We start from the raw sequence: 25,851 nt of genomic DNA on the forward strand, positions 1-25,851 counted from the left end.
GAAAAAAATTAAAATTAGTAGAAATAATATATTTTCAAAAATGACAAAAGTTAGGCCAGGCATGTTGGCTCACACCTGTAATCCCAGCACTTTGAGAGGCTAAGGCAGGAGGATTCCTTGAGCCCAGGAGTTTGAGACCAGCCTGGGCAACATAGAAAGACCCCTTCTCTATAAATAAAAACAACAACAAAATTAGCAGGGCGTAGTGGCGCATGCCTGTGGTCCCAGCTACTCAGAAGGCTGAGGCAGGAGGATCGCCTGAGCTCAGGAGATCAAGGCTGCAATAAGCCATGATGACACTGCTGTACTCCAGCCTAGTGACAGAGCAAAACACTGTCTCCATAAAAACAAACAAACGAACAAACAAACAAACAAAAAACAAACGTTAAAACTGCACATGCATAATTTGTTAGAGCAAAAGTAATGTCTGAAAAATTACATTTTCTTATTAACAATGAAATGTGGAAAAATTTGCCAGTGACCTAGACCTTATAATGTGCTAAAATGACAATGATAATGACTAAAACTATACCCAGGAAACCTGGATTTGGGAGAAATAACGGCCCCCAAAGAAAGCTTATAATGGCAAAATCTCAATCTATATAATTTTATAAAATAAAAATATTATAAAATTTACACGGAAGTAAGTCACCCTGGTGAAAACAATTTTAGTACATTTAATAATAATAAATGGAGTTTAACAGCTAAATCTTGAGCACTTTCTAGATGCAAAGTACTGTATGTTAAATGTTTTACAAGGATCACTTCTTTTAACCATCATAACAACCCTAAGAGACATACTTTATTATTCCCACTTTATGAATGAGGAAACTGAGGTACAGTGAGGCTAGGTAACTTACTTTAGCTCACAAAGCTCACAAAGTGATGGAAGTGGAATTTGAACACAAGCTGTCTTCAGTAGATTAGTCAAATTATGATACAGACACAAAATGCAAGCCCATGCATCTTTTATTTCATGAGGCAAATCTATGTGTTAAATATAGATTTATTCAATGAAAAAGCAAAATGCAAAACATGGTATGTGTATGTGTGTGTGTATTATACAAAAATATATATAACAATATTAGATACTACTTGTGGGGAGGGGAGCTAGAAACTTAACTCACATCTTATACCAAATATAGTAGCATCCGTGGGTTCCACATCTGGGCATTCAACCAACTTCAGATTGAAAGTATTCAGAAAAAAAAAAATGGATAGTTGCACCTGTACTGAACATGTAGACTTATTTTTCTTGTCATTATTCCCTAAATAATACATTATAACAACTCTTCACATAGCAATTACATTGTATTAGGTATTACAAGAAATCTGGAGATGATTTAAAGTACACAGGAGGCTAAGCAGATGTTACATGCAAACACTACACCATTTTATATAAGGACCTTGAGCATGCATGGATTTGGTATCCACAGGAGGTGGGTGGAATCGATACCCCTGAGGCTACTGAGGGACAACTGTACATTTCTGAATGTGTATGTATATGTTTTTAAATCACTAATTATAGAAAAAATCCTGATGAATTACATACCAAGAAATTAAAAGTAATTGTTACTAAAGGATGCGATCATTAAGGATTTTGAGCCTCTCTGTGAAACATTTACAACTTTCTTAATTTTTTAAAAGGAAAAGATATTTTTGCAATAGAACAATGACAAAATCACAAACATTAGTGCTTCACATTCCCAGCCTGTCCCATCTGGCTCAGTCTTTGGCCTTCCCCCGAGACCCTTACTGCTTACTGTGGGTTGCTGTCATGCATGACTTGACACTTTCCTGGGGCAGCATCACCAACCTACCTTAGTTTACCTTCTTCCTGCTGCCAAAGATGACCTATCTCTCCACCCATGTAATCCTACTCATTCCTCAAGACCTCCCACAAACGGGAATGTTTTTCAGCCCCTTCCATCTCATAAAGAAGCAAGATTTTTCATTAAACTTTTTAAAACAAAATTTTTAATTCTGAACCATACAACATATTTTGTTTTAAAAAGGGGAAGAGGCCAGGTGTGATGGCTCATACTTGTAATCCCAGCACTTTTGGAGGCCGAGGTGGGCAGATCACTTGAGGCCAGGAGTTTGAGACCAGTCTGGCTGACATAGTGAAACCCTATCTCTACTAAAAATACAAAAATTAGCCACGTGTGGCGGTGGGCACCTGTAATCCCAGCTATTCAGGAGGCTGAGGCAGGAGAATCACTTGAACTGGGGAGGAGGAGGTTGCAGTGAGAGATCACGCCATTGCACTCCAGCCTGGGCAACAGAGCCAGGCACTGTCTCAACTGAAAAGAAAAAAAAAAAACTGCCTACCTCTCCACTACATTACTCTCTGTTCACATCAAATTCTTTTTTTCTTTTCTGAGACGGAGTCTCGCTCTGTCATCCCGGCTGGAGTGCAGTGGTGCGATCTCGTTTCACTGCAAGCTCCGCCTCCTAGTTCAAGCAATTCCCCTGTCTCAGCCTCCCAAACAGCTGGGGTTACAGGTGTGTGCCATCACGCCCGGCTAATTTTTGTATTTTTAGTAGAGATGGGGTTTCACCATGTTGGCCAGGCTGGTCTTGAACTCCTGACCTCAGGTGATCCACCCACCTTGGCCTCCCAAAGTGTTGGAATTACAGGCGTGAACTACTGCTTCTGGTCCACATTAACTTCTAATTTACCTTTTAGCACTTATATCTGGGCTTATCCAAGTTTTTGTTTACTTGATTACTACTTGTCTTCTACTAGAATGTACTTTCCACAAGGACAAAGCAAGCAAGTCAGGGCTGCAGGGCTTGGTGAGGGCAGCACTGAGTGCATGCATGCCTGTGTGCAAAGGTGGGTGAATGGGGTTGAGTAGGAGAGAAGACTAGATTAGCTACCCTCTTCCAAAAAAGGATATTATGACTCAGATCTTGAAGAAAAGGCTTATCCCAAGTTTATCCTAGTTTTAGTGAGAACTCTGGACTCAACTGAAACAAATCTCTTTTGTGTCCTCTCTATATTAACAAAACTAAAAATCAACCTACCCTCAAGGATTCTGCCATACCTCTGGCTAGAGAAAGTTTACAGCTTATTGTAAATTACTCTTGGGTCCTGCTGCTTCTGTGGTGATCCTCCCATATCACAGAATATTATCAAAGAAAGGGGAAAGGAACTAAAGTTATAACTGATGGGATCTTAGAAATCATGCAATTCACTTCCCTCTTTCCATTTGGATATAGAACTGGTCCCAGAGAAGAAGACCGGTTTCAGGATAGTCCCAAGCACCCCTCTCCCCCGAAACGCCATCCTTAAAGTCCGTCGGAAGCTCATGAAATGCTCATTCTCCTGCCAGCACTCATTATTTTGGGCAGGTGAAATGCTCACGACACTCCACTTACCATCCAACAGCCAGCTATACTGGGTGAGATTTTTCAGCTCATGAAGGGCCAGCCGAGTCATGACATCATCTGGGATGAGTTTCCCTTGGTCAATGAAAGCCTTGGCTAACACGCCAATTTCTACAGCAAAGGGGGAAAAAATCAGTAAGTGCATTTGTTTTATCCCATTCCAGGCACCTCGGAACGAGTTACCCAAAGGGGAAGTCTGTATGGCATACTTATATGAAAATGTGCATCACCAACTTTTCTGATAAAAACAAAGGCTACGGCCAGGTGCAGTGGCTCATACCTGTAATTCCAGCACTTTGGGAGGCCGAGGCGGGTGGATCACCTGAGGTCAGGAGTTCAAGACTAGCCTGGCCAACATGGTGAAACCCCATCTCTACGGAAATACAAAAATTAGCTGGGCATGACGGCGGGTGCCTGTAATCTCAGCTACTTGGGAGTAGCTTGGATCTAGGCGGAAGGCGGGAGAATCACTTGAACTCAGGAGGCAGAGGTTGCAGTGAGCCGAGATCGTGCCATTGCACTTCAGCCCGGGCAACAGAGCAAGATTTCGTCTCAAAAACAAAAACAAAAACAAAGGTTACAAAATAATCTAAACTTCAGATTCTTCATTATGAAAAAATATATAAATGTAAATATATAGATAGAAAAAATATCGCAAAGGTATAGACTAATATGTTAATAGTAGTCATCTCTGTGTATTAGAATTGAGTGTTTTTAAAAAATATGTATGTACTTTTCTGTATTTTCTACTAGAAAAAACTATGAAATAGCTGAAATTATTTTCTTTTAAAATAAGAATTTGAAATCATCATTATTCTGAATGATTCAGTTTAAATGCCTGCTATCATGTTATTGTAGAGACTTTTCCAATCCTGTAAAACAGGTGCTGCTATTGTGACACAGTTCCGTTTTTAACCAGATTAGCATTGTGATTATGTCATATTTTTATTAACAAAACACTCTGGAAAATGATTTATGAACAATTTAATAATATTACCTACAACTATATGTCACTCTTATGCAACAGCATTTTAATTTCTTCATGTTCCCTTACCAAACTATTTCTATACCTTCAGAACTGTAATACCATCATAATCTGAATATCTACAATTTTATGTTCTTTTTGCCACTTAGCATTATTTAGTAAATACTTTTCAGTAGTTTTATATAGTTGTTTCAGGTAACGATATTACACTCCAAATATATTTAGAAATAAATATATAAAAATACACTTTATTACAGCAGTACTGTTGGACATTTAAATTGTGTAAATTAGTCTTGATTTTTCCTCATCACCAAAGACTCTTGGTTTTTTTGCTTTTCTTTTTTTTTTATTTCTCTTTGGGATTATTTGCAATGAATAAATTCCCAGATGTCAGATTAAAGAGTCAAAGTATATATGAACATTCTCCTAACTCTTGGTATGAATTGCCATACTGACCCCAAAACAGATTCTAAATTGTCAGATTCATGAAACTAGATTTTTAACCAAGAACAGATTCTAAATTGTCAGATTCATGAAACTTTAGGCTTTTAACTAAGAACAGTAACTGCATGGACACAGGCTGTCATGTGGCAGGTGTGCTGCTGGATATGCAGACTGCACTTAGAAGAGGGTTTGGTAGATGTAGAGCTCAGGACACACTGAAACAGCCTTATATTAATGTGTGAACTTCTTTGTCTCCAGGCTTTTGACCACTGCTCTGGGGAGGGAGAGCTTCAACCTCATCAACAGCATTTGGAAAAAAAAAATGTAAAAACGTGCAATTCTCTAGGGCCAACTCCCAAAAAAACCTGTTATTGGCCTTCCCCTCACCTCTCACTCTTCAAGCCAAACCCTCTTCTAAATCCCCAACCAGCTGCAACAGATGGGTTAGAAGATGGGGTTAATTAATAAAGTACTTAATTTTATCAGTATATGAACAAGCCGTAAGAAAAGATTCTCTTGCCACTTCTATATAATATTAGAGATTCTAGCCAAGGCAATTAGTCCAGAAAAGGAAATAAAAAGCATCCAGAAAAAAAGAAGTAAACCTATGTCTAAAGCCAAGGGTTTGAGACCAGTCTAGGCAACATGGTGAGACCCCATCTCTACAAAAGATTTAAAAATTAGCTGGGTGTGGTGGCACATGGCTATAGTCTCAGCTGCTCAGGAGACTGATGCGGGCGGATTGCTTGAGCCCAGGAGGTCAAGGCTACAGTGAGCTATGATCATGCCACTGCACTCCAGCCTGGGCAACAGAGTGAGACCTTGTCTCAAAACAAAAAACAAAAACAAAAAACAAAAAAAACCATAGAATTGAAAGTCCAGAAATAACCTTCAAATTTATAGTAAACTGATTTTTAATAGGATGCCAAAATAAAAGAAGAAAAAGTAGTCTTTTTAACAAATGCTCCTGGGACAAATAAATATCCAGATGAAAAAGAAAGAAGTTGGACCTCTACTATGTATACAAGTTAACTCAATATAGGTCATAAACCTAAATGTAAGCGCTAAAGCTACTAAACCTTTTTTTTTTTCTTTTGAGATGGAGTCTCACTCTTGTCGCCCAGGCTGAAGTGCAATGATGTAATCTTGTCTCACTGCCAGCTCCCCCTCCCAGGTTCAAGTGATTCTCTTGCCTCAGCCTCCCAAGCAGCTGGGATTACAGGCGCCCACCACCATGCCTGGCCAGTTTTTGTATTTTTAGCAGAGACAGGGTTTCACCATGTTGGCCAGGCTCGAACTCCTGACCTCATGATCTGCCCGCCTTGGCCTCCCAAAGTGCTGGGATTATAGGTGTGAGCCACTGTGTCCAGCCTAAAAACTCTCAATAGAAAACACACGTATAAATCTTCATCACTATGCATTAGGCAATGGTTTCTAGATATCAAACCAAGAACACAACTAACAAAGGAAAAAAAATAGATACATTAGACTTCATTAAAATTAAAAACTTTGTGCTTCAAAAAACACCATTACAGTGAGGCCAGGTGCAGTGGCTCCTGCCTGCAATCTCAGCACTTTGGGAGGCTGAGGTGGGCGGATCACCTGAGGTGAGGAGTTCGAGACCAGCCTGGCCAACATGGTGAAACCCTATCTCTTAAAAAAGAAAAGAAAAGAGAAAAGAAAAGAAAAGAAGTGAAAAGACAATGCATAGCATGGGATGGAAGAGAAATTTTGCAAATCATGTATCTGGTAAGGAATTGTATCTAGAACATCTAAAGAACTCTCACAACTCAACAATTTAAAAAAATTTTAAATGGGCATAGGATCTGAATACACATTTCTTCAAAGAAGATATACAAATGGCCAATAAGCACATGAACACATGATCAACGTCCTTAATCATTAGGGAAATCAAATGAAAGCCACAATGAGATACCACTTCACATTCACAAACATGGTTATAGTCAAAAAGACACATACAGGCCTACCCTGGAGATACTGTGGATTTGGTTCCATACCACCATAATAAAGTGAATATGTGAGTCACACAAATTTTTTGGTTTCTCAGTGCATATAAAAGTTATATATTTACATTACATTGTAGACTATTAAGTGCAATAGCATTATGTCTAAAATAACAATGTACCTACCTTAATTTAAAATAGTTTTATTGCTAAAAAATGTTAATGATCATCTGAGCCTTCAGCGAGTCTTAATCTTTTTGCTGGCGGAGGGTCTTGCCTCCATGGCTGATGGCTGCTGACTGATCAGGGTAGAGGCTGCTAAACAATGAGGTGGCTATGACAATTGCGTAAAATAAGACAACAATAAAGTCTGCCTCATCAACTGACTCTTCTTTTCACCAAAAACTTCTCTGATGCATGCAGTGTTGTGGGATAGTATTTTATCCACAGTAGAACTTCTTTCAAAACTGTAGTCTATCCTCTCAAACCCGCTGCTCCTTTTTCAACTAAGTTTATGTCATATTCTAAATCCTTTGTTGCCATTTGAATAATGCTCACAGCATCTTCACCAGGACTAGATTCTATCTCAAGAAACCATGTTCTTTACCCATTCATTAGAAGCAACTCCTCATCCATTCAAGTTTTATCATGAGATTGCAGCAATCCAGTCACATCTTCAGGCTCCACTTCTAATTCCAGTTATCTTGCTGTTTCCACCATATGTGTAATTACTTCCTACACTGAAGGCCTGAACCCCTTAAAGTCATCCATGAGAGTTGGAATCAACTTCTTCCAAAAACTCCTGTTAATGTTGACACTTTGACCTTCTTCCTGAATCATGAGTGTTCTTCCTGGCATCTAGAATGGCGCATCCTTTCCCTAAGTTTTCCTATTTACTTTGCCCAAATCCATCAGAGGAATCACTATCTATACAGCAGCTGAACCTTATGAAATGTATTTTTTAAATAATAAAACTTGACAGTTGAAATTACTCCTTGATCCAAGGGCTACAGAATGGATGGTGTCAGCAGGCATGAAAACAACATGAATTTCCTTGTATATCTCCAGCAGAGCTTTTGGGTGACCAGGTGCATTGTCAATGAGCAGTAATATTTTCAAATGAATCTTTTTCTCTGAACAATAGTTCTCAACAGTGGGCTTCAAATAGTCAGTAAACCATGCTATAAACAGATGTGCTGTCATCCAGGCTTTGTCATTCCATTTACAGAGCACAGGCAGGGTAGATTTAGATAATTCTCAAGGACCTAGGATTTTTGGAATGGTAAATGAGCATTGGCATCAACTTAAAGTCACCAGCGGCATTAGTCCCTAGCAAGAGAGTCAGCCTGTCCTTTGAAGCTTTGAAGTCAAACATTGACTTCTCTTCTCCAGCAATGGAAGTCCTAGATGGCATCTTTTTCCAATGCAAGGCTATTTTATTTATATTGAAAATCTGTTTGTTACTGTAGACACCTTCATCAATGATCTTAGCTAGATTTTTCTGGATAACTTGCTGCAGCTTCTGCATCAGCACTTGCATTTTCATGTTACAGAGAGGGCTTCTTTCCTTAAACCTCATGAACCAACCTCTGCTAGCTTCAAATTTTTCTTCTGCAGCTTCAACACCTCTCTCAGCCTTCACTGCATTGAAGAGAATTAGGGCCTTGCTCTGGATTGAGCTTTGGCTTAAGGGATGATGTGGCTGGTTTGATCTTCTATCTAAACCACTCAAGCTTTCTCTGTATCAGCAACAAGGTTGTTTCACTTTCTTGTGCTCCAGTGTTCACTGGAGCAGCATTTTTAATTTCCTTCAAGGTCTTCCTTTGCATTTACAACTTGGCTAACTGGTGCAAGAAGCCTAGTTTCAGCCTGTCTTGGTTTTCAACATGTCTTCCTCGCTAAGCTTAATCATTTCTAGCTTCTGATTTAAAGTGAAAGATGTGCCACTCTCTTCCTTTAACTTGAACACTTAGAGGTCACTGTAGGGTTATTAACTGGCCTAATTTCAATATTGTGGTGTCTCAGGGAATAGGGAGGCTCGAGGAGAGGGAGAGAGACAAGGGAATGGCTGGTTAGTGGAGCAGTCAGAACACACACAACATTTATCAATTAAGTTTGCCATCTTATATGGGTGTAGTTCATGGCACCCCAAAACAATTACAATAGTAACATCAAAGATCACTGATCACAGATCACTTTAACAGATATGATAATAATGAAAATATTTTAAATATTGCAAAAGTTACCAAAAATGTGAAACAGAAATGGGAAATGAGCACATGTTGGAAAAATGGGGCCAACAGCCTTGCTCGACACCGAGTTGCCACAAAACTTAGATTTGTAAAAAAAAAAAAAAATACAGTACCTGTGAAGCACAATAAAACAATATATGCCTTTAAAAACAAGTGTTAGGCCGGACACGGTGGCTCATGCCTGTAATCCCAGCACTTTGGGAGGCCGAGGCAGGCGGATCGCTTTGAGGTCAGGAGTTCAAGACCATCCTGACCAACATGGTGAAACGCTGTCTCTACGAATAATACAAAAATTAGCCGGCTGTGGTGGCATATGCCTGTAGTCCCAGCTACCAGGGAGGCTGAGGCAGGAGAATTGCTTGAACCTGGGAGGCGGAGGTTGTAGTGAGCTGAATCGTACCACTGCACTCCAGCCTGGGCGACAGAGTGAAACTGTGTCTCAAACAAAAAAATAAATAAAAACAAGTGTTGGTAAGAATGTTGAGAAACTATAACCCCCATACATTGCTGGTAGGATTATAAAGTGGTGTAGCCAATTTGTAAAACAGTGTGGTAGTTTTTTTAAAGGTTGAACACAGTTACCAAGCTCTGCATGGTGGCTCACACCTGCAATCCCAGCACTTTGGGAGGCCAAAGCAGGAATTTCACTTGAGGCTAGGAGTTCAATACCAGCCTGGGCAACACAGCAAGACCATGTCTCTACAAACAAATTTTGTTTGTTTGTTTTTGAGACGGAGTTTTGCTCTTGTTGCCCAGGCTGGAGCACAATGGCACTATCTTGGCTCACTGCAACTTCTGCCTCCTGGGTTCAAGTGATTCTCCTGCCTCAGTCTTCCGAGTAGCTGGGGTAACAGGCATGCGCCACCACGCCTGGCTAATTTTGTATTTTTAATAGAGATGGTGTTTCACCATGTTGGTCAGGCTGGTCTCGAACTCCTGACTTTGGGTGATACACCCACCTCTGCCTCCCAAAGTGCTGGGATTACAGGCGTGAGCCACCACACCCAGCTTAAATAAAATTGTTTAAATTAGCTGGGTGCTTGGCATGTGTTTCTAGTTCCAGTTACTCAGGAGGCTGAGGCAGGAGGATCACTTGAGCCCAGGAGCTCAGTGCTGCAGTGAGCCATGATCGCACCACTGTACTCCAGCCTGGGTGACAGAGCAAGACCCTGTCTCGGAAAAAAAAAAGACAGTTACCATAAGAGACAGCAATTCCTCCCCTCGCTATATGCCCATGAGAAATAAAAACATATGGCCAGCTACGGTGGCTCATGCCTGTAATCGCAACATTTTGCGAGTCAAGGCAGCAAGATTGCTCGAGCCTGAGAGTTCCTGACCAGCCTGGGCAACACAGCAAGACCCTCCATCTAAATCAAAAAAATAAGGGCATGGTGGTGCATGCCTGTAGTCCCAGCTACTTGGGAGGTTCAGGTGGGAGGATCACTTGGGCCCAGGAGTTCAAGGCTGCTGCTGTTGAGTTACGATTGCATCACTGCACTCCAGCCTGGGGACAGAGAGACTGTGTCTCTTTAAAAAAAAAAAAGAAAAGAAAGAAAAAGAAATATGTCTACACAAAAACTTGTAAATGAATGTTCATAGTGGCATTATTTAAAATAACCAAGAAGTAGAAACAACTCAACTGTCCATCAACTGATGAACAGATAAATAAAACGTGATATATCAAGACAATGGAATATGATTCAGCAAAAAAAGAAATGAAGTGCTGATACAGCATAGATGAACCTTCAAACATGCTCAGTGAAAGAAGCAAGACACAAAAGACTATATATCGTATGATTCCATTTGCATAACATGTTTAGAATAGGCAAATCTATAGAGATGGAAAGAAGATTAGTAGTTGCCAAAGGCTAGGAGGGTTGGGAAGAAATGGGTAATGACTGCTAATGAGAACAGGGTTTCTTTTTGGAGCGATAAAAATGTTCTAAAATTGACTGAGGTGATGGTTTCACAACTTTGGATATACTAAAAATCACTGAATCATACACTTTACAAGGAGTAATTGTATGGTATGTGAATTAAATCAATGTTGTTTTTTAAAAAATAGAACAGATGAAACATTCCCAGTAAGAAAAAAAATTTAAAAACACTCATAGTCTCATCACTACTCAGAGATAATTACTGTTAATGATAATATAAAAATTTTCATTGCCTGTGGTCCCAGCTATTCAGGAAACTGAGGTGAGAGGATTGCTTAAGCCCAGGAGGTCAAGGCTGCAATGAGCCATGATCGCACTACTGCACTCCAGACTTGGTGACAGAGCAAGACCTTGTCTCAGGAAAAACAAAAACACAACAAAAACCAGGTATTTTTGAGTTTTGTTAACATATAGATAGATAATCCTATGTGTAGTCTAATAATCTGTTTTTCATTTATCACGAACTTTTTTTTATGTTTGTATGATTTATTTAGAACAAGAAAGACATTGAGAATAGATTATCTTTAACATTCCAAAGAGATTTTTGTGTGATGAGAAAGAATTGTTATTTTTCTTTTGTTTTATGTGTTAAATATATTATCTTGTATACGGTTATGGTGAAAAAATCTATTTTTAAATTGTAGTATTGAATGGAAGTTACATGAGTTTTTACCTTCTCAATTATAATTGCTCTGTGAACTTCCACTTTGATCATTATGGACCCAGTTTGAATGCCTGACTGATCAAGACTGCTACCTGATCTGTACATCTTTTGATTGCCTTACTTGGCTGAAAGGATGGTCTTGTAACTGTTGATGTTGGTTTTAGCTACTGATACTGTCACTCTTTCTCAAATGTAAAGTGTTTTTATTTTATTGTTCTTGTTGTTGTTTTATAATTTTTATTATATTTTCAGGGGTATATGTGCAGTTTTGTTACACAGGTGAACTTGTGTTATGGGAGTTTGTTGTACAGACTATTTCATCACCCAGGTATTAAGCCTAGTACCCATTAGTTATTTTTCCTGATCCTCTCCCTCCTCCCTGCCTCTATCCTCTGAAAGGTCCCAGTGTGAATTGTTCCCCTCTATGTGTCCACGTGTTCTCATCATTTAGCTCCCACTTATAAGTGAGAACATGAGGTATTTAGTTTTCTCTTCCTGCATTAGTTGGCTAAGGATAATGGCCTCCAGCTTCATCCATGTCCCTGCAAAGGACATAATCTTGTTCTTTTTTATGGCTGCACAGTACTTCATGGTATATATATAATGAACTTTCCATATCAATAAGCATTTATCCACAATATTTATTAAAACCTGGAGCCTATAATGCTTCAGTTGAAGCTTATTAAAAAAAAAAAAAAAAAGACTTAACTCCCTAATTCCGAGTCTAAGCAGTTTGCATATTACCTTTCAAATATATTTACCCCCTCCCAAAATTATATGCAAAGACTCTTAGCCAGCATGTTCTCTGGATATATGGTAAAGTTTTATCCATTTGATTACCTACATTTTATATTACATCTTAACAGACTCCTCATAAAAATTCTAGAGTGGATCCCTGAACGACATGGGTTTGAACTGCATGGGTCCACCTGTGCCTCTGCCACCCTTGAGACAACAAAACTGACCCCTCCTCTTCCTCAGTCTACTTGACATGAAGACAATGGGGATGAAGATCTTTATGATGATCCGCTTCCATTTAACAAACAGTAAATATATTTTCTTTTCTTACGATTTTCGTTTTTAGAGACAGGGTCTCGCTCTGACACCCATGCTGGACTGCAGTGGTGTGATCATAGCTCACTGAAGCCTCGATTTGCTGGGTCCAAGTGATCCTCCCACCTCAACCTCCCAAGTAGCTGGGAAAACAGGCACACGCCACAATGCCCGGCTATTTTTTTTTTTATTTTTTGTAGAGATGGAGTCTTGTGATCCACCCATCTCGGCCTCCCAAAGTGCTAGGATTACAGGCATGAGACACTGCACATGGCTGATAATTTCTTAATAACATTTTCTTTTCTCTCGCTTGCTTTATTATAAGAATACAGTATACAATACATATATCATATAAAATATGTGTGAATCAATTGTGTATGTCATTGGTAAGGCTTCTGGTCAACGGTAGGATATTTAAGTTTTGGGGATGTCAGAAGTTACACATGGATTTTCGACTACACTAGGAGTCAGCAGCCCTAACCCGGAAGTTGTTCAAGGCCAACTATATTTCCTTTTTTGATTCAAAAATTAACAAATTTGGGCACTTCCACAAAACACAAAAGGCAGTTCAAAAGTAAATTATTTATAATAAGCTAATTTTCTACAATATTATACACAAAAATAAGAAAAGAAGGTTAGAGAAAGATAGAGAAACTCAAAACCAACTTTTGAGGATAATAACTAGAAATCCTAAAACATGGAGACATTAGTATGAGAAATAAACCTTTGTATTACATAAAAAGTCATTTTAAATTCTGTAGCTCCCTTTAAAGTTCATGTTACCCAAATCAACCACACCTCATATCTGAATAAGCTTATTCAAACTTACTGTTTGAGCAGTTATGAAGCACAAAAGAGGGACCTGACCAAACTGTAAATAACAGTTCTCTCTCTTTTTTTTTTTTCCAAAGAGCCAATGCAGTGGCATGATTATAACTCACTGCAGTCTCAAACCCCTGGGCTCAAGCGATCCTCCCAGCTTAGCCTCCCAAGTAGCTAGGGCTACAGATAAGCACCATCACGCTTGGCTAATTTATTTTTATTTTTTTTTTATAGAGATAGGGGTCTTACTATGTTGCCCAGGCTGTTCTCAAACTCCTGGACTCTAGTGATCCTCCTGCCTTAGCGTCCCAAATTGCTGGGATTACAGGGGTGAGCCACCCCCCAACCAGCAGTTCTCTTTCACAGGTGCCAAGAGAAAAGGCTACAGAGAATTAACCTAGTTCCTGCCAAAATTGCTTTTAAAATCATTATAAATAACATAAAACTTAACTTTAAAAATGTGTTGAAACAAATAAAACTAGGAGAATATCAGGAAATTAAATGATAGCTTTAGGCCCTATCAAGGGCTTATAAAAAAACTTTTCTCAAATAATAAACACTTGAGTCAACAAAGTGGTTACCTCTGGGAAGCAGGAAGGAGATGTGCATGGAAGGGGAACTGGAGGGCCCCCAAAGTCCTTGTCTCCCTCTGGTGATAGGTAAATGATGTTCGTTTTATTATTCTTCTAACCATACATAGACCTTGTAATACTCTGATGCATGGAATATTTCACAAGAATTATATTAAAAATGAAAACCTCCCTTGACCATTGTTCCTCCCGCTAACCATCACCCAATCTGTCTCCTCTTCAGTGAAGCATCCAGAAAGAGTTCCTGTTCCAGGCCTATACTCCCCTTCCCATTCACTCTGCTTCGGATAAATTCTGATTTTGACAATTACATAAATGCCCACCTGGGTCCAGCCTCATTTTATTTCTCCTCCTCCCTCCTCCTCCCCATTGGCACTTCAGCCTGAAACCACACCCCAGCAAGGAGCTCTACATACATGGATCCTCCTAGCCTTTACCCAAGCCGCATGGTAAGCTCTTACACATTTTTCAACACACATCCGAAAAGGCCCTTCATGGTCAAGTGTCCCTCAATCTCCTATGGAACTGGAAGCTCCCCCTCTGAACTTCCAGATGTCACAGACTTGTCTCTATTGCAACATCTATCACACCAATGACTATGTGTTTATATGTTGTTACAGACAGAATTATGTCTCCCTTAAATCTGTATGTTGGAACCTAACCCCCACTGTGACTATATTTGGAAATAGGGCTTTAAACGAGGTAATTAAGATTAAATGAGGTCATAAGGGGAGGGCACTAATCCTATAAGCCTGGTGTCTTTATAAGAAGAGGATGAGATGTCAGGGGTGCCTGCTTACAGAGGAAAGGCCATGTGAGAACAAAGTGAGAAGGCAACTAGGCAGGCCAGGAAGAAGGGCCTCACCAGAAACCAACTCTGCCAGTGCCTTGGTCTTATACTTCTAGCCTCCAGAACTATAAGAAAATAAATTCTGTGGTTTAGCCTTCCCTAGCGTGTGGTATTGTGTTACAGCAGCCTGAGCTGACTAGTACACACGTCCATCTGCCCACCTGCCCCCATGCCCACACTCTGTGAGCACCTAGTGAAATCAGTTCCTCTCTGTGTCTCCACTACCTAGCACATATCTGATGCTTAAAGAATCCATGGATAGTTGCCTGAATGAATGGTTAGATGGACAGATGGATAGATGGAGAGACAAGCTCCCTGGATTCTACCAGATTCTAGCCATGGAATTGTAAAAGGCCTAACTTACTTTGTTAAAAAATATCCATCTAGCAAAAGCCTACTTTCTTTGAGACAGTATTCATGACCAGGCTTACCTTTTAAAAACTGTTCTTTAAGTTATTTAAACAAACTATGGTACACCCATAAGATAACAGAAAAAGAGAAAACAACCCACACGTTCACCAGCTTATGAATGGATAAATAAAACACGGCCCATCCATAAAATGGAATTGCATTCAGCAATAAAAAAGAATGAAGTACGAAAACATGCTACAGTGTGGATGAGCCTTGAAAACACTAAGCTAAATGAAAGAAGCCAGTCAGAAAAGATCACATATTGTATGACTGCATTTGTATAAAATGTACAGTATAGAAAACTCAAGAGAGACAGGAGGTTAGTTGGTGTTGCCAGAGGCTCAGGTGGAGGGGAGCGGGGTTGGAACAGAAGTGACTGCTAATAGGTAGGAACTTTCTTTTATGGGGTGATGGGTATGTTCTAAAATTGATTATTAAAGACAAAATATTAATTTTTAAAAGGTTGGGCACTGTGGCTCATGCCTGTAATCCCAACACCTTGAGAAGTTAAGGAGGGAGGATTACTTGAGGCTAGGAGTTCATGACAAGCCTGGACCAACATGGTGAGACCCCATCTCCATTATAAAAAAAGAAAAATGGATTCCATTGATTATGAGGAAACAAAAGAAAGAAAATACAAAATTAAGTATTTATATATGTATATATTTTGTTGTTGTTGTTGTTGTTTTTAAAACAGTTTTCGCTGTGTTGCCCAGGCTGGAGTGCATTGGCATGATCTTGGCTCAATGCAACTCCGCCTCCTGAGCTTAAGTCATTCTCCTGCCTCAGCTTCCCAAGTAGTCGGGACTGCAGGTACCCACTACCACACCCAACTAATTTTATTTTGTATTGTTAGTAGAGACGGGGTCTCACCATGTTGACCAGGCTGGTCTCAAATCCGACCTCAAATGATCCACCTTCCTCGGCCTCCCAAAGTGCTGTAACTACAAGTGTGAGCCACCATGCCCGGCCAAAAAAATATTTTAAAAAGAACAAAGAAAAAATTTCTTAAAAGAAAAAATATATTAATTTAAAATTGATGAAGGCCAGGCGCAGTAGCTCACGCCTGTGATCCCAGTACTTGAGGTAGGGAGTTCGAGACCAGCCTGGCTAACATGATGAAAACCCATCTCTACTAAAAATACAAAAATTAGCTGGGCATGGTGGCTCATGGCTGTAATTCCAGCTACTCAGGAGGCTGAGGCAGGAGAATCACTTGAACCTGGGAGGCGGAGGTTGCACTGAGCCGAGATCATGCCACTGCACTCCAGCCTGGGCAACAGAGCGAGTGAGACTCCATATCAAAAAAAAAAAGTTGATTTTGGTGATGTCTGCACAACTCTGTGAATATACAAAAAGTCCACTGAGTTTTATACTTTAAATGGATACATTATATGGTACATTAATTATATCTCAATAAAGCTATCAGAAAAAAATTAAATGGGGTACTCCATATGCAAAGCAATATTGTTAAAGGCATAAAACAGTATATACAGCATGCTATAATCTGTGTTTTTAAAAACACATACACGAAGAGAAGCATAGATAAATATTTGGTTGTATAAGCATAAAATATCTTGGAAGAATCTTTTCATGAAATATCCTTTTATATTTTTGGAATTGCCTATTACAAATTAAATGTTTTACCATTCCAAAAAAAAAGAAAAAATCCGCCCTGCCATCAGTATCATCCTAATTATGCATGCCTATGTGCCATAGGTATACATAATAATGTTTCGTTAGACATATAGAATCCAGGGACTGACAGAAGTCTTGAAGATTATCCACTACATTCATCTGCCCCAGCATATAGATGAGGATAAAGGAGATTCATAAGGGTTGGCCGTCTAGTCTAGGGTTATGTCTCCCTTTTTTTTGAGACAGGGTCTCACTCCGTCACTGTGAGTACTGTGGTGCCATCACAGCCCACTGCAGCCTCGAACTCCTGGGTTCAAGCAGTACTCTCACCTCAGCCTCTCAGAGAGCTGAGACGTAAGGCATGTGCCACCACATCCAGCTAATGTTTTTATTTTTTGCAGAGACGGGTTCTCACCATGTTACCCAGGCTAATCTCAATCTCCTGGGCTCAAATGACCCTCCTGCCTCGGCGTCCCAAAGTGCTGAGATTACAGGCATGAGGCACCACACCTAGCCAAGGTTACATCTCTGAGAAGTACTATGCTACAGTGCAGTGTCTCAGACTACAGTGCAGTGTCTCATGATTTCTACCATAGCTGAACTACTATTCACTATATAGTTTTCTTTACTATACAGTTCTTTATAGTTTTCTTTAAAGTGACTTAGCTTTAAAAATTAATAGGTATAATTTTCATGAAATACAGCTTTGGTGTGCTAGATTTGTGTCTGTTTCAAATCTACTTTGAAATAGATAAAAAGTTTTTGTCTATCTAAAATATCTATCTCATGAATCTCATTGTCTAATTCACGTCTATCTCATGAATCTCAGTATGGGAAATACTGCATAGAGAAAAGAGTATTTAATTAGCACACAAGGAAATCTACGTTTTCACCCTCATCCCCAAATAAACACTGTTTACTATCAAGCAGGTTCTTCTCCTGAACTCAGTCTCTTCATCTTTAAGAGAGGCCTGATTTTGGGAGGTCGAGGCGGGTGGATCACCTGAGGTCAGGAGTTCGAGACCAGCCTGCCAACACGGCAAAACTCCGTCTCTACTGAAAATACAAATATTAGCCAGCCACAGTAGTGCAAGCTTGTAGTCCCAGCTACTTGAGTTGGGAGGCGGAAGCAGGAGAATCGCTTGAACCCAGGAGTCGGAGGTTGCAGTAAGCCGAGATTGTGCTACTGCACTCCAGCCTGGGCAACAGAGTGAGACTCTGTCTCAAAAAAATAAAACAAAATAAAAGAGAGAACTGGACTAAATGTCTTAAGGTCAGATTCAAGCTCCCTGACTCCAGGTTTCAGTAGTGATCTACATTCCAGCTTTGCTACTGTCAATGAGTTGCCTAATGTTTCCAGTGTTCTTATCATATCTCCTGGGATGATTTTAAACCTTAGCTATAAAATATAGCCATGGGCTATAAAATATAGCACCCTCATAAAACAATGACTGGAAAGTAAACTGGAACAACCCTTCTGTTGTAGTATTTGATAGTACCATATTTGTAGAAATTCCATACTAGGAATTTATTTGAAGGAAATAAGCAAAGATGTGCCAAATGTTTATGTACAGAGATCGTCATAACAGTATTTATTATAATAAACAATGGTTAACAACATACATGTCCAATAAAAATGTTTAATAAACAATACAACTTTGGCCGGGCGCGGTGACTCACGCCTGTAATCCCAGCACTTTGTGAGGCCACGGTGGGCGGATCACGAGGTCAGGAAATTGAGACCATCCTGGCTAACATGGTGAAACTCTGTCTCTACTACAACACAAAAAAGTTAGCCGGGCATGGTGGCGGGTGCCTGTAGTTTCAGCTACTCGGGAGGCTGAGGCAGGAGAACAGCGTGAACCCGGGAGGTGGTGCTTGCAGTGAGCCGAGATCGCGCCACTGTACTCCAGCCTGGGGGACAGAGCGAGACTCCGTCTCAAAAAATAACAAATAAATAAATAAATAAATAAAAATAACCATACAACTTTGATAAAATTAAACATCTTTTTTTTTTTTTTTTTTGAGATGGAGTTCCACTCTTTTCACCTAGGCTGGAGTGCAAGGGTACCATCTCAGCTCACTGCAACCTGTGCCTCCCAGGTTCAAGTGATTCTCCTGCCTCAGCCTCCCAAGTAGCTGGGATTACAAGTGCCCACCACCATGCCTGGCTAATTTTTGTATTTTTAGTAGAGACAGGGTTTTGCCATGTTGGTCAGGCTGGTCTCAAACCTCTGGCGATTCACTCACCTCAGCCTTCCAAAGTGCTGGGATTACAGGCTTGAGCCACCCCGCCCAGCTTAAACATCGTTTTTAAGACTGGTTAATGATGCATGAACATGCTCACTATAAATGAGAATAAAAAAGTAACCTATCATTTAGAATATGACAATTTGTTTTTAGAATTTAACCATTTTGCAAATACAAATGCAACAGAAATAAAAAAGAAAAATAAAAATAAAAGAATAAAAGAAAATGCACCCAAGGGTTAATTATAATCATCTCTGTGTGGCAAGGCAGAATTATAAAGGATCTTAATTTACCTTTTTTATATTTGCATGAAATAGATATAGTTTCCTTCTTTTATAATAAATATGCTTTACTTTTTTCCTTTTTTTTTTTTTTTTTAGACAGGGTGTCACTCTGTCACCCAGCTTGGAGTGCAGTGGCACAATCTCGGCTCACTGCAACCTCTGCATCCCAGGCTCAAGTGATTCTCCCACCTCAGCCTCCTGAGTAGCTGGGATCACAGGCGCGAGCCACCATGCCCAGCTAATTTCTTGTATTTTTGGTAGAGACAGGGGTTTCGCCATGTTGCCTAGGCTGGTCTTGAATTCCTGACCTCAAGTGATCTGCCTGCCTCGGTCCCCAAAGTGCTGGGATTAAAGGCATGAGTCACCGTGCCAGGCCTACTCTCTTAGACTTTGGTTAACCTGACCCCAGCCAGTATCAGTATCTGGGATTGTTTAATGTTACCTAACTACTTCAATATGTTGCATTAACAACATTTAGCAAGCAAGTCAAACAACTTTCTCTCTCTCTCTCTCTCTCTCTCTCTCTCTTTCTTTCTTTTTTAGATGGGGTCTTGCTCAGGCTGGAGTGCAGTGTTGCAATCTCGGCTCCCAGCAACCTCCGCCTCCCAGGTTCAAGCGATTCTCCCACCTCAGCCTCCCAAGTAGCTAAGACTACAGGCGCCTGCCACCGCGCCCTGCTAATTGTTTTTGAATTTTTTATAGAGACGCAGTTTCATCATGTTGCCCAGGCTGGTCTAGAACTGCTGAGCTCAAGTGATCCGTCCACCTCAGCCTGCCAAAGTGCTGGGATTACAGGTGTGAACTGGTTACATAAATCATACTAGATTCTGAAAATACATACCTACAAAAACAGAATGAAATGGATGTGTCTGTTTTCATGTGAAATATATCCCAGACACGAAGCGAAACCACACTGATGCAGAGTATATATACATAGTATGATCACATATTACATACAAGAAAAGACACACCTTGGCCGGGAGCGGTGGCTCATGCCTGTAATCCCAACACTTTGGGAGGCCGAGGTGGGTGGATCACGAGGTCAGGAGATGGAGACCAGCCTGGCTAACACAGTGAAACCCTATCTCTACCAAACATACAAAATTTAGCCCGGCGTGGTGGCATGCGCCTGCAGTCCCAGCTACCAGGGAGGCTGAGACAGGAGAATTGCTTGAACCCAGGAGGCAGAGGTTGCAGTGAGCCGAGAGCACGCCACTGCACTCCAGCCTGGGCGACAGAGCAAGACTCCGTCTCAAAAAACAAACAAACCAAAAAAAGAAAAAGAAAAGAAGTGATACACGTATCTGTGCTTATAAAGTAAACCTTTCTAGAAGGAAACTCTGTTCCCCCCCGAAGAATGGGACTGAGGTAGGGAACGAAGGAGGGCGTTGTTTTTTATGCTATACACGTCTATCCTGTTTCTTATCCTTACAAAAAAAAAAAAAAAGAAAAGAAAAGAAAAGAAAGAAAAAGGTCTTGTGTAGGCATTATTTCTATATAGTAAATGGGTTTCAAAATGAGTTTCAAAACAGGTTCTATTTTGAAAAGTAAGGTCAACATTTTTTGAGAAAAAAACTCCCGCTATTGGCTTTTCAAAAACAACCTTCTTAAGAGAGAATTTGCATACCACAAATTCACCCATTGTATAGTGTAGATTGTTAACTGACTTTCGTGCTGAGCTGTAAGAATTCATTTGGCATGAGAAACAAAATATTTTATGTAACCACGCGTAAGAATAGCCTCCGTGTCTACGAAATCTAGGGACATCAAAATTTGAGATAATTTTATGACTGCAACAAGGGTAAATAATACTTGGCCTTCGGAATATGGGGGAAAGGTCAGAACTACAAGATCCCATAGAGCTTAACCACACCAAAAAAAAGAAAAGAAAAGAAAAAAAGAAAGGAAAACAAGAAAGAGAGGAGAAAAGAAGAGAACAAAACAAGCAAACTCTAGCAGGGCTAATGCCAGTCTTCTAAATTCACCAGTACGTTGAATAAGCTGCAGCTCAGCTCGATGGACCTCCAAGAGTGGCTGCCACTGGGAAGACTAGTGCCTCTGAAACAAACCCCGGTGGTTTCCTTTCATCTCTGAACTTCGAGCTTGACCTAACTTTCCAGTACCTTCCCCAGCCCCACTCTCCCATAACCCGCCCGAAGCGGCCCACGGAGGCCGGAGGTTTCGGGGCGCAGTCGCTCAGCAGCCCGAGGTCTCTGTCCCGGGCGACGGGAGGGAAATGCCGCGCCCGCAGCCTGGGACCCGCGTGCCCAGCTTCGGCCCCCTCGCACGCAAAGTCCGACCCGGGTGACAGCGCACGGCCGGCCCTGGGCCCAGAGCTCCCACCTGTGCCCCGCAGCATGTTGTCCCGGAGCAGGTCCCCGCTGGAGAGGTGCTTCAGCTGGAAGTGTGTGGTGATGCGCGACGACACGGTGCCCTTGCCCGAGCCCGGGGCCCCCATGATCACCGCTCGCAGCAGCCGCGCGGATGCCCCCATGGCCGCAGACCCAGGCCCGCGCCCCGCGGCTACCAGGGCTTTGGCCTGGCCTGCGCTCTCACCCGCTCCGCAGCCCGAGCCGGCCGGCTGGCAGCGCCGCTATCAGGCGGTTACTGAGGTTCCCAGGCGTTCCCGGAAGTGAGCCGAGAGCCACTGGGGCAGCCCAGACAGCGACCGACCCCGCGGCTGCTCCCGCCTCTCGGCGACCCCGGCGCACCCAGTCCCCGGCGCCTGGCCCCGCCCAGCCGCGCAAGCCGCGCCGCCTCTGCGCTTGCTCTGCCGCCCAGCTGCCACCTGCGCCTCTCCGCGGCCCCTCTCCACCGGCCGCTGGGCCCAGTCCCTTCGGCGCCCCTCTGCACCAACCCCCACGCGCCCGCCACTCAGCTCAGATCTACCTCCGCGCCTCTCCGCGACTCCCGAACCCCGCGCCCTGTCCGGCCGAGTCCCAGCCGGATAGACCGCGCTCCCCTCTGTCCGACCTTGGCAACTCCTGCGCGCCCCCCGCCCCCGCCACCTCTAGTCGCCCTTTGGAGCCTCTTGGTTTCGGAATCCACCCGCACCCACCCCTCCAACAACCCTTTCGTAGTCCGGGCCCCTAGTCCATAGCAGGCGCTGCCCTACCCAGTCCCTGCGGGACACACCGCACCCCCTTCCGTGCTCCCTTGACAACCCTTGTCCCCGCTGCACCTGGCGCCCACTCGAGTCCCCCCGCCCCTCTACTCCCTTGGACCGCCAGACCCCCCGCTTCTGCACCCACCCCCGCCTTTGCCCCTCCCTCCTTCCTCCTCTTCCCTTCCCTCCTTCCCCCTCTTCCTCTGCTGCCAAGGGCCCTCTCTTCCCACTCCTCTGTGTAGAACCAGAGGGAGTGACCTTGAGCCGAGAGGGCCTACCTCATTTTACAGGAGAGGAAATCCAAGTTTCATTGAGTGAGATTCTTTTATAAGTAACATAAAAGAGTATGTGAAACTGTGGAGGCAGGCTGTTGTAGATAGGCGGTCGGAAAAGCTTTGAAGAGATGGCATTTGTGCTGAGTACTTAATTAGAATGTGAAAGAGAGAGACATAGGCCCTTCCTATGTCCAGTTTTAGGGGAAGGCCCTAAACTGGAGGTTTGGCATGTTTCAAGAATGGAAACAGAGGACAAACATTCGAGTGAGTATCATTTTGTCTGCAAACTGGGCATAGAGCATTAGAATGGAGGAGTTAATGTAGTACTTAGTGCAATGCCAGCTACAGGGTCAATGTTCAATAATGGTTGTCCATTTATTATCATTGCTTTGTGCTGTGACACTATGCGAAGGCAGAAAGAAGGCTCTATGAAAATAAACACAGTTACCATTCTCCTCAGAGGTCCAGAACTGATTTCAAAGAAGATAGAAATGATTTCAGGGCGAGACAGTGAGTGAATCTTAGCTGAGTGAATGGATGGGGGATTTCAATAGATAGACAGCCTGGTACTTAGAAAAGACATTAGCCTTTACTTTCTTTTCTTTTCTTTTTTTTTTTTTTTTTTAGTAGAGACGGGGTTTCACCGTGTTAGCCAAGATGGTCTCGATCTCCTGACCTCGTGATCCGCCTGTCTCGGCCTCCCAAAGTGCTGGGATTACAGGCTTGAGCCACCGCGCCCGGCCCTAGCCTTTACTTTCTGATATGGAAAAAAAAAAAGAAAGAAAATACGTACCTTCTACATTTTTTTTTTCTTTGAGACAGAGTTTTGCTCTTGTTGCCCAGGCTAGAGTGCAATCGGCTCACCGCAACCTCCGCCTCCCGAGTTCAAGTGATTCTCCTGCCTCAACCTCCCAAGTAGCTGGGATTACAGGCACGTGCCACCGCACCCGGCTAATTTTATATTTTTAGTAGAGACGGGATTTCTTCACGTTGGTCAGGCTGGTCTGAAACTCCTGACCTGAGGTGATCCACCTGCCTTGGCCTTCCAAAGTGCTGAGATTACAGGTGTGAGCCACTGCGCCCTTCCTTGTTTTGCTTTTTGTTTGTTTGAGACAGGGTCTTGTTTTGTTGCACAGGCTGGAGTGCTGTGAAGCGATCTCAGCTCACTGCAACCTCTACTTCCCAGGTTCAAGTGATTCTCATGCCTCAGCTTCCCAAGTAGCTGGGATTACAGGCACCCGCCACCACAGCCAGCTAATTTTTGTATTTTTAGTAGAGATGGGGTTTCATCATGTTGGCCAGGCTGATCTCAAACTCCTGACCTCAAATGATCTGCCTGCCTTAACCTCTCCAAGTGCTGGGATTACAGGCTTGAGCCACCCCACTGTGCCCAGCCGAGCTCATACATACTCATTACTAAGCAAGAAATAATGAAAATAAATGAATTAAACATTGAATTAATGTAATTGGGAAAAGGACATCAAAATAACCCATGGAAAGCAGAGGAAGGGATGAAGTAAACAACACAAATGAAAGGATGAGAAAAACAGAACTAACTAAAGAATGAACGAGTCTGGACAAGTACAACTTATGCAATACTAGAAAATCTGAAGGTGTGAAGAAAGTACTTCTAATCTCAAAGCTGGGAACATAGGAGGTTCTGGCTCCAAAAGAAACCAGAAAGAAAATCCTGGGGAAATTTGGTTTAGAAAAAAAAGTGTTCAAACAAAAATAGCTGAGGAATCATCCTCTCATTGCAGGGGCGAAAAGCTGAGTGTCGTGGTCATATTAACAGGCCCACAAAACACCCATCAACTTTAGCTTTGTGAAAGGTTGTTGATTACAAATGAGTAACTGCCAGTCTGTGAAATCTGGCAACTGTGCCTGGCGTAGTCATTTCACCATTCACAGGCATTTGTATGGATCTGTTCCTCACTGCCTACCTTGTTCCAACGGAAAAACACTGAGGTCAAATTCATTCAAATTCTAATTTAATGATCAAGTGTTTATACAGATTAGTTTGAAGCAAATAAAGCCCAGATGAGTGCTTTGCACATAGTAGGCACTCAATAGGTCTTTGTTGATTAAATACTAAGAATTACTGTTTTGTCACTTTTGTTTGTTTGTTTTTGAGCTGGAGTCTCTCTCTGTCACCCAGGCTGGTGCAGTGGCGCAATCTTGGCTCACTGCAGCCTCTGCCTCCTGGATTCAAGGGATTGTCCTGCTTCAGCCTCCCAAGTAACTGGGACTACAGGCCTGAACCATCATGCCCAGCTAATTTTTGTATTTTTAGTAGAGGTTTCGCCAATTTGGCCAGACTGGTCTCGAACTCCTGACCTCAAATGATCCTCCTGCTTTGGCCTCCCAAAGTGCTGGGATTACAGGTATGAGCCACCATGCCCAGCCTTTGTCACATTGAAGACTGAAATGTTTAAGGGCTCTAGAATGTACAACTGAGGGGGAAATGATAGGCATGTGTCATGGGTTGAATTGTATTTCCCCAGGAGATATATTGAAGTCCTAACCTCCAGTACCTCAGAACATGACCTTACTTGCACATAGGGTCTTTGTAGACATAGTTAAGACAAGGTCATAGTGGAAGATGGTCAGCTCTTAATCCAATATGACCTGAAAACAGGGGGAGAATGCCATGTGATGATGGAAGCAGATATTGGGCTTATACGGCTGCAAGCCAAGGAACACCAAAGATTGCTGGGGACACTAGAAGCCAAGAGAAAGACACAAAGCTGATTCTCCCCTAGGATCCTTGGGGGAGAATAACCCTGCCCTCACCTTGACTATGAATTGTAGCCACTAGAACTGTGAGAGAATAACTTTCTACTGTTTCAAGCCCCCTAGTTTGTGGTAATTTGTTACTGTAGGTCTAGGGAATTAATACAGCTTGTTTCCAAGAAGTATGTATATGTGTTTGT

General features: G+C 42.0%; 1 protein-coding gene across 4 annotated transcripts in view; it reads right to left on the minus strand.

Moving 5' to 3' along the window:
* AK3 (adenylate kinase 3) overlaps nt 1–22,264 on the minus strand; it is a 65,625-nt gene extending 43,361 nt beyond the window's left edge. The window contains exons 1-2 of one of the 4 annotated variants that reach the window (XM_073021553.1): nt 21,881–22,259; nt 3,385–3,504 (exon numbers count right to left, since the gene is read on the minus strand). In XM_073021553.1, coding sequence (XP_072877654.1) covers nt 3,385–3,504; nt 21,881–22,031 — 271 coding nt within the window. In that variant the 5' untranslated portion in view covers nt 22,032–22,259. Of the gene's footprint in view, nt 1–3,384; nt 3,505–21,880 lie in introns of all 4 variants that reach the window. The other 3 variants (XM_007969345.3, XM_073021554.1, XM_007969347.3) reach the window with 3 other exon arrangements.
* Between the last annotated feature and the right edge of the window lie 3,587 nt (nt 22,265–25,851).

The sequence above is a fragment of the Chlorocebus sabaeus genome, chromosome 12 (genome assembly GCF_047675955.1).
Source record: "Chlorocebus sabaeus isolate Y175 chromosome 12, mChlSab1.0.hap1, whole genome shotgun sequence".
NCBI lineage: Eukaryota > Metazoa > Chordata > Mammalia > Primates > Cercopithecidae > Chlorocebus > Chlorocebus sabaeus.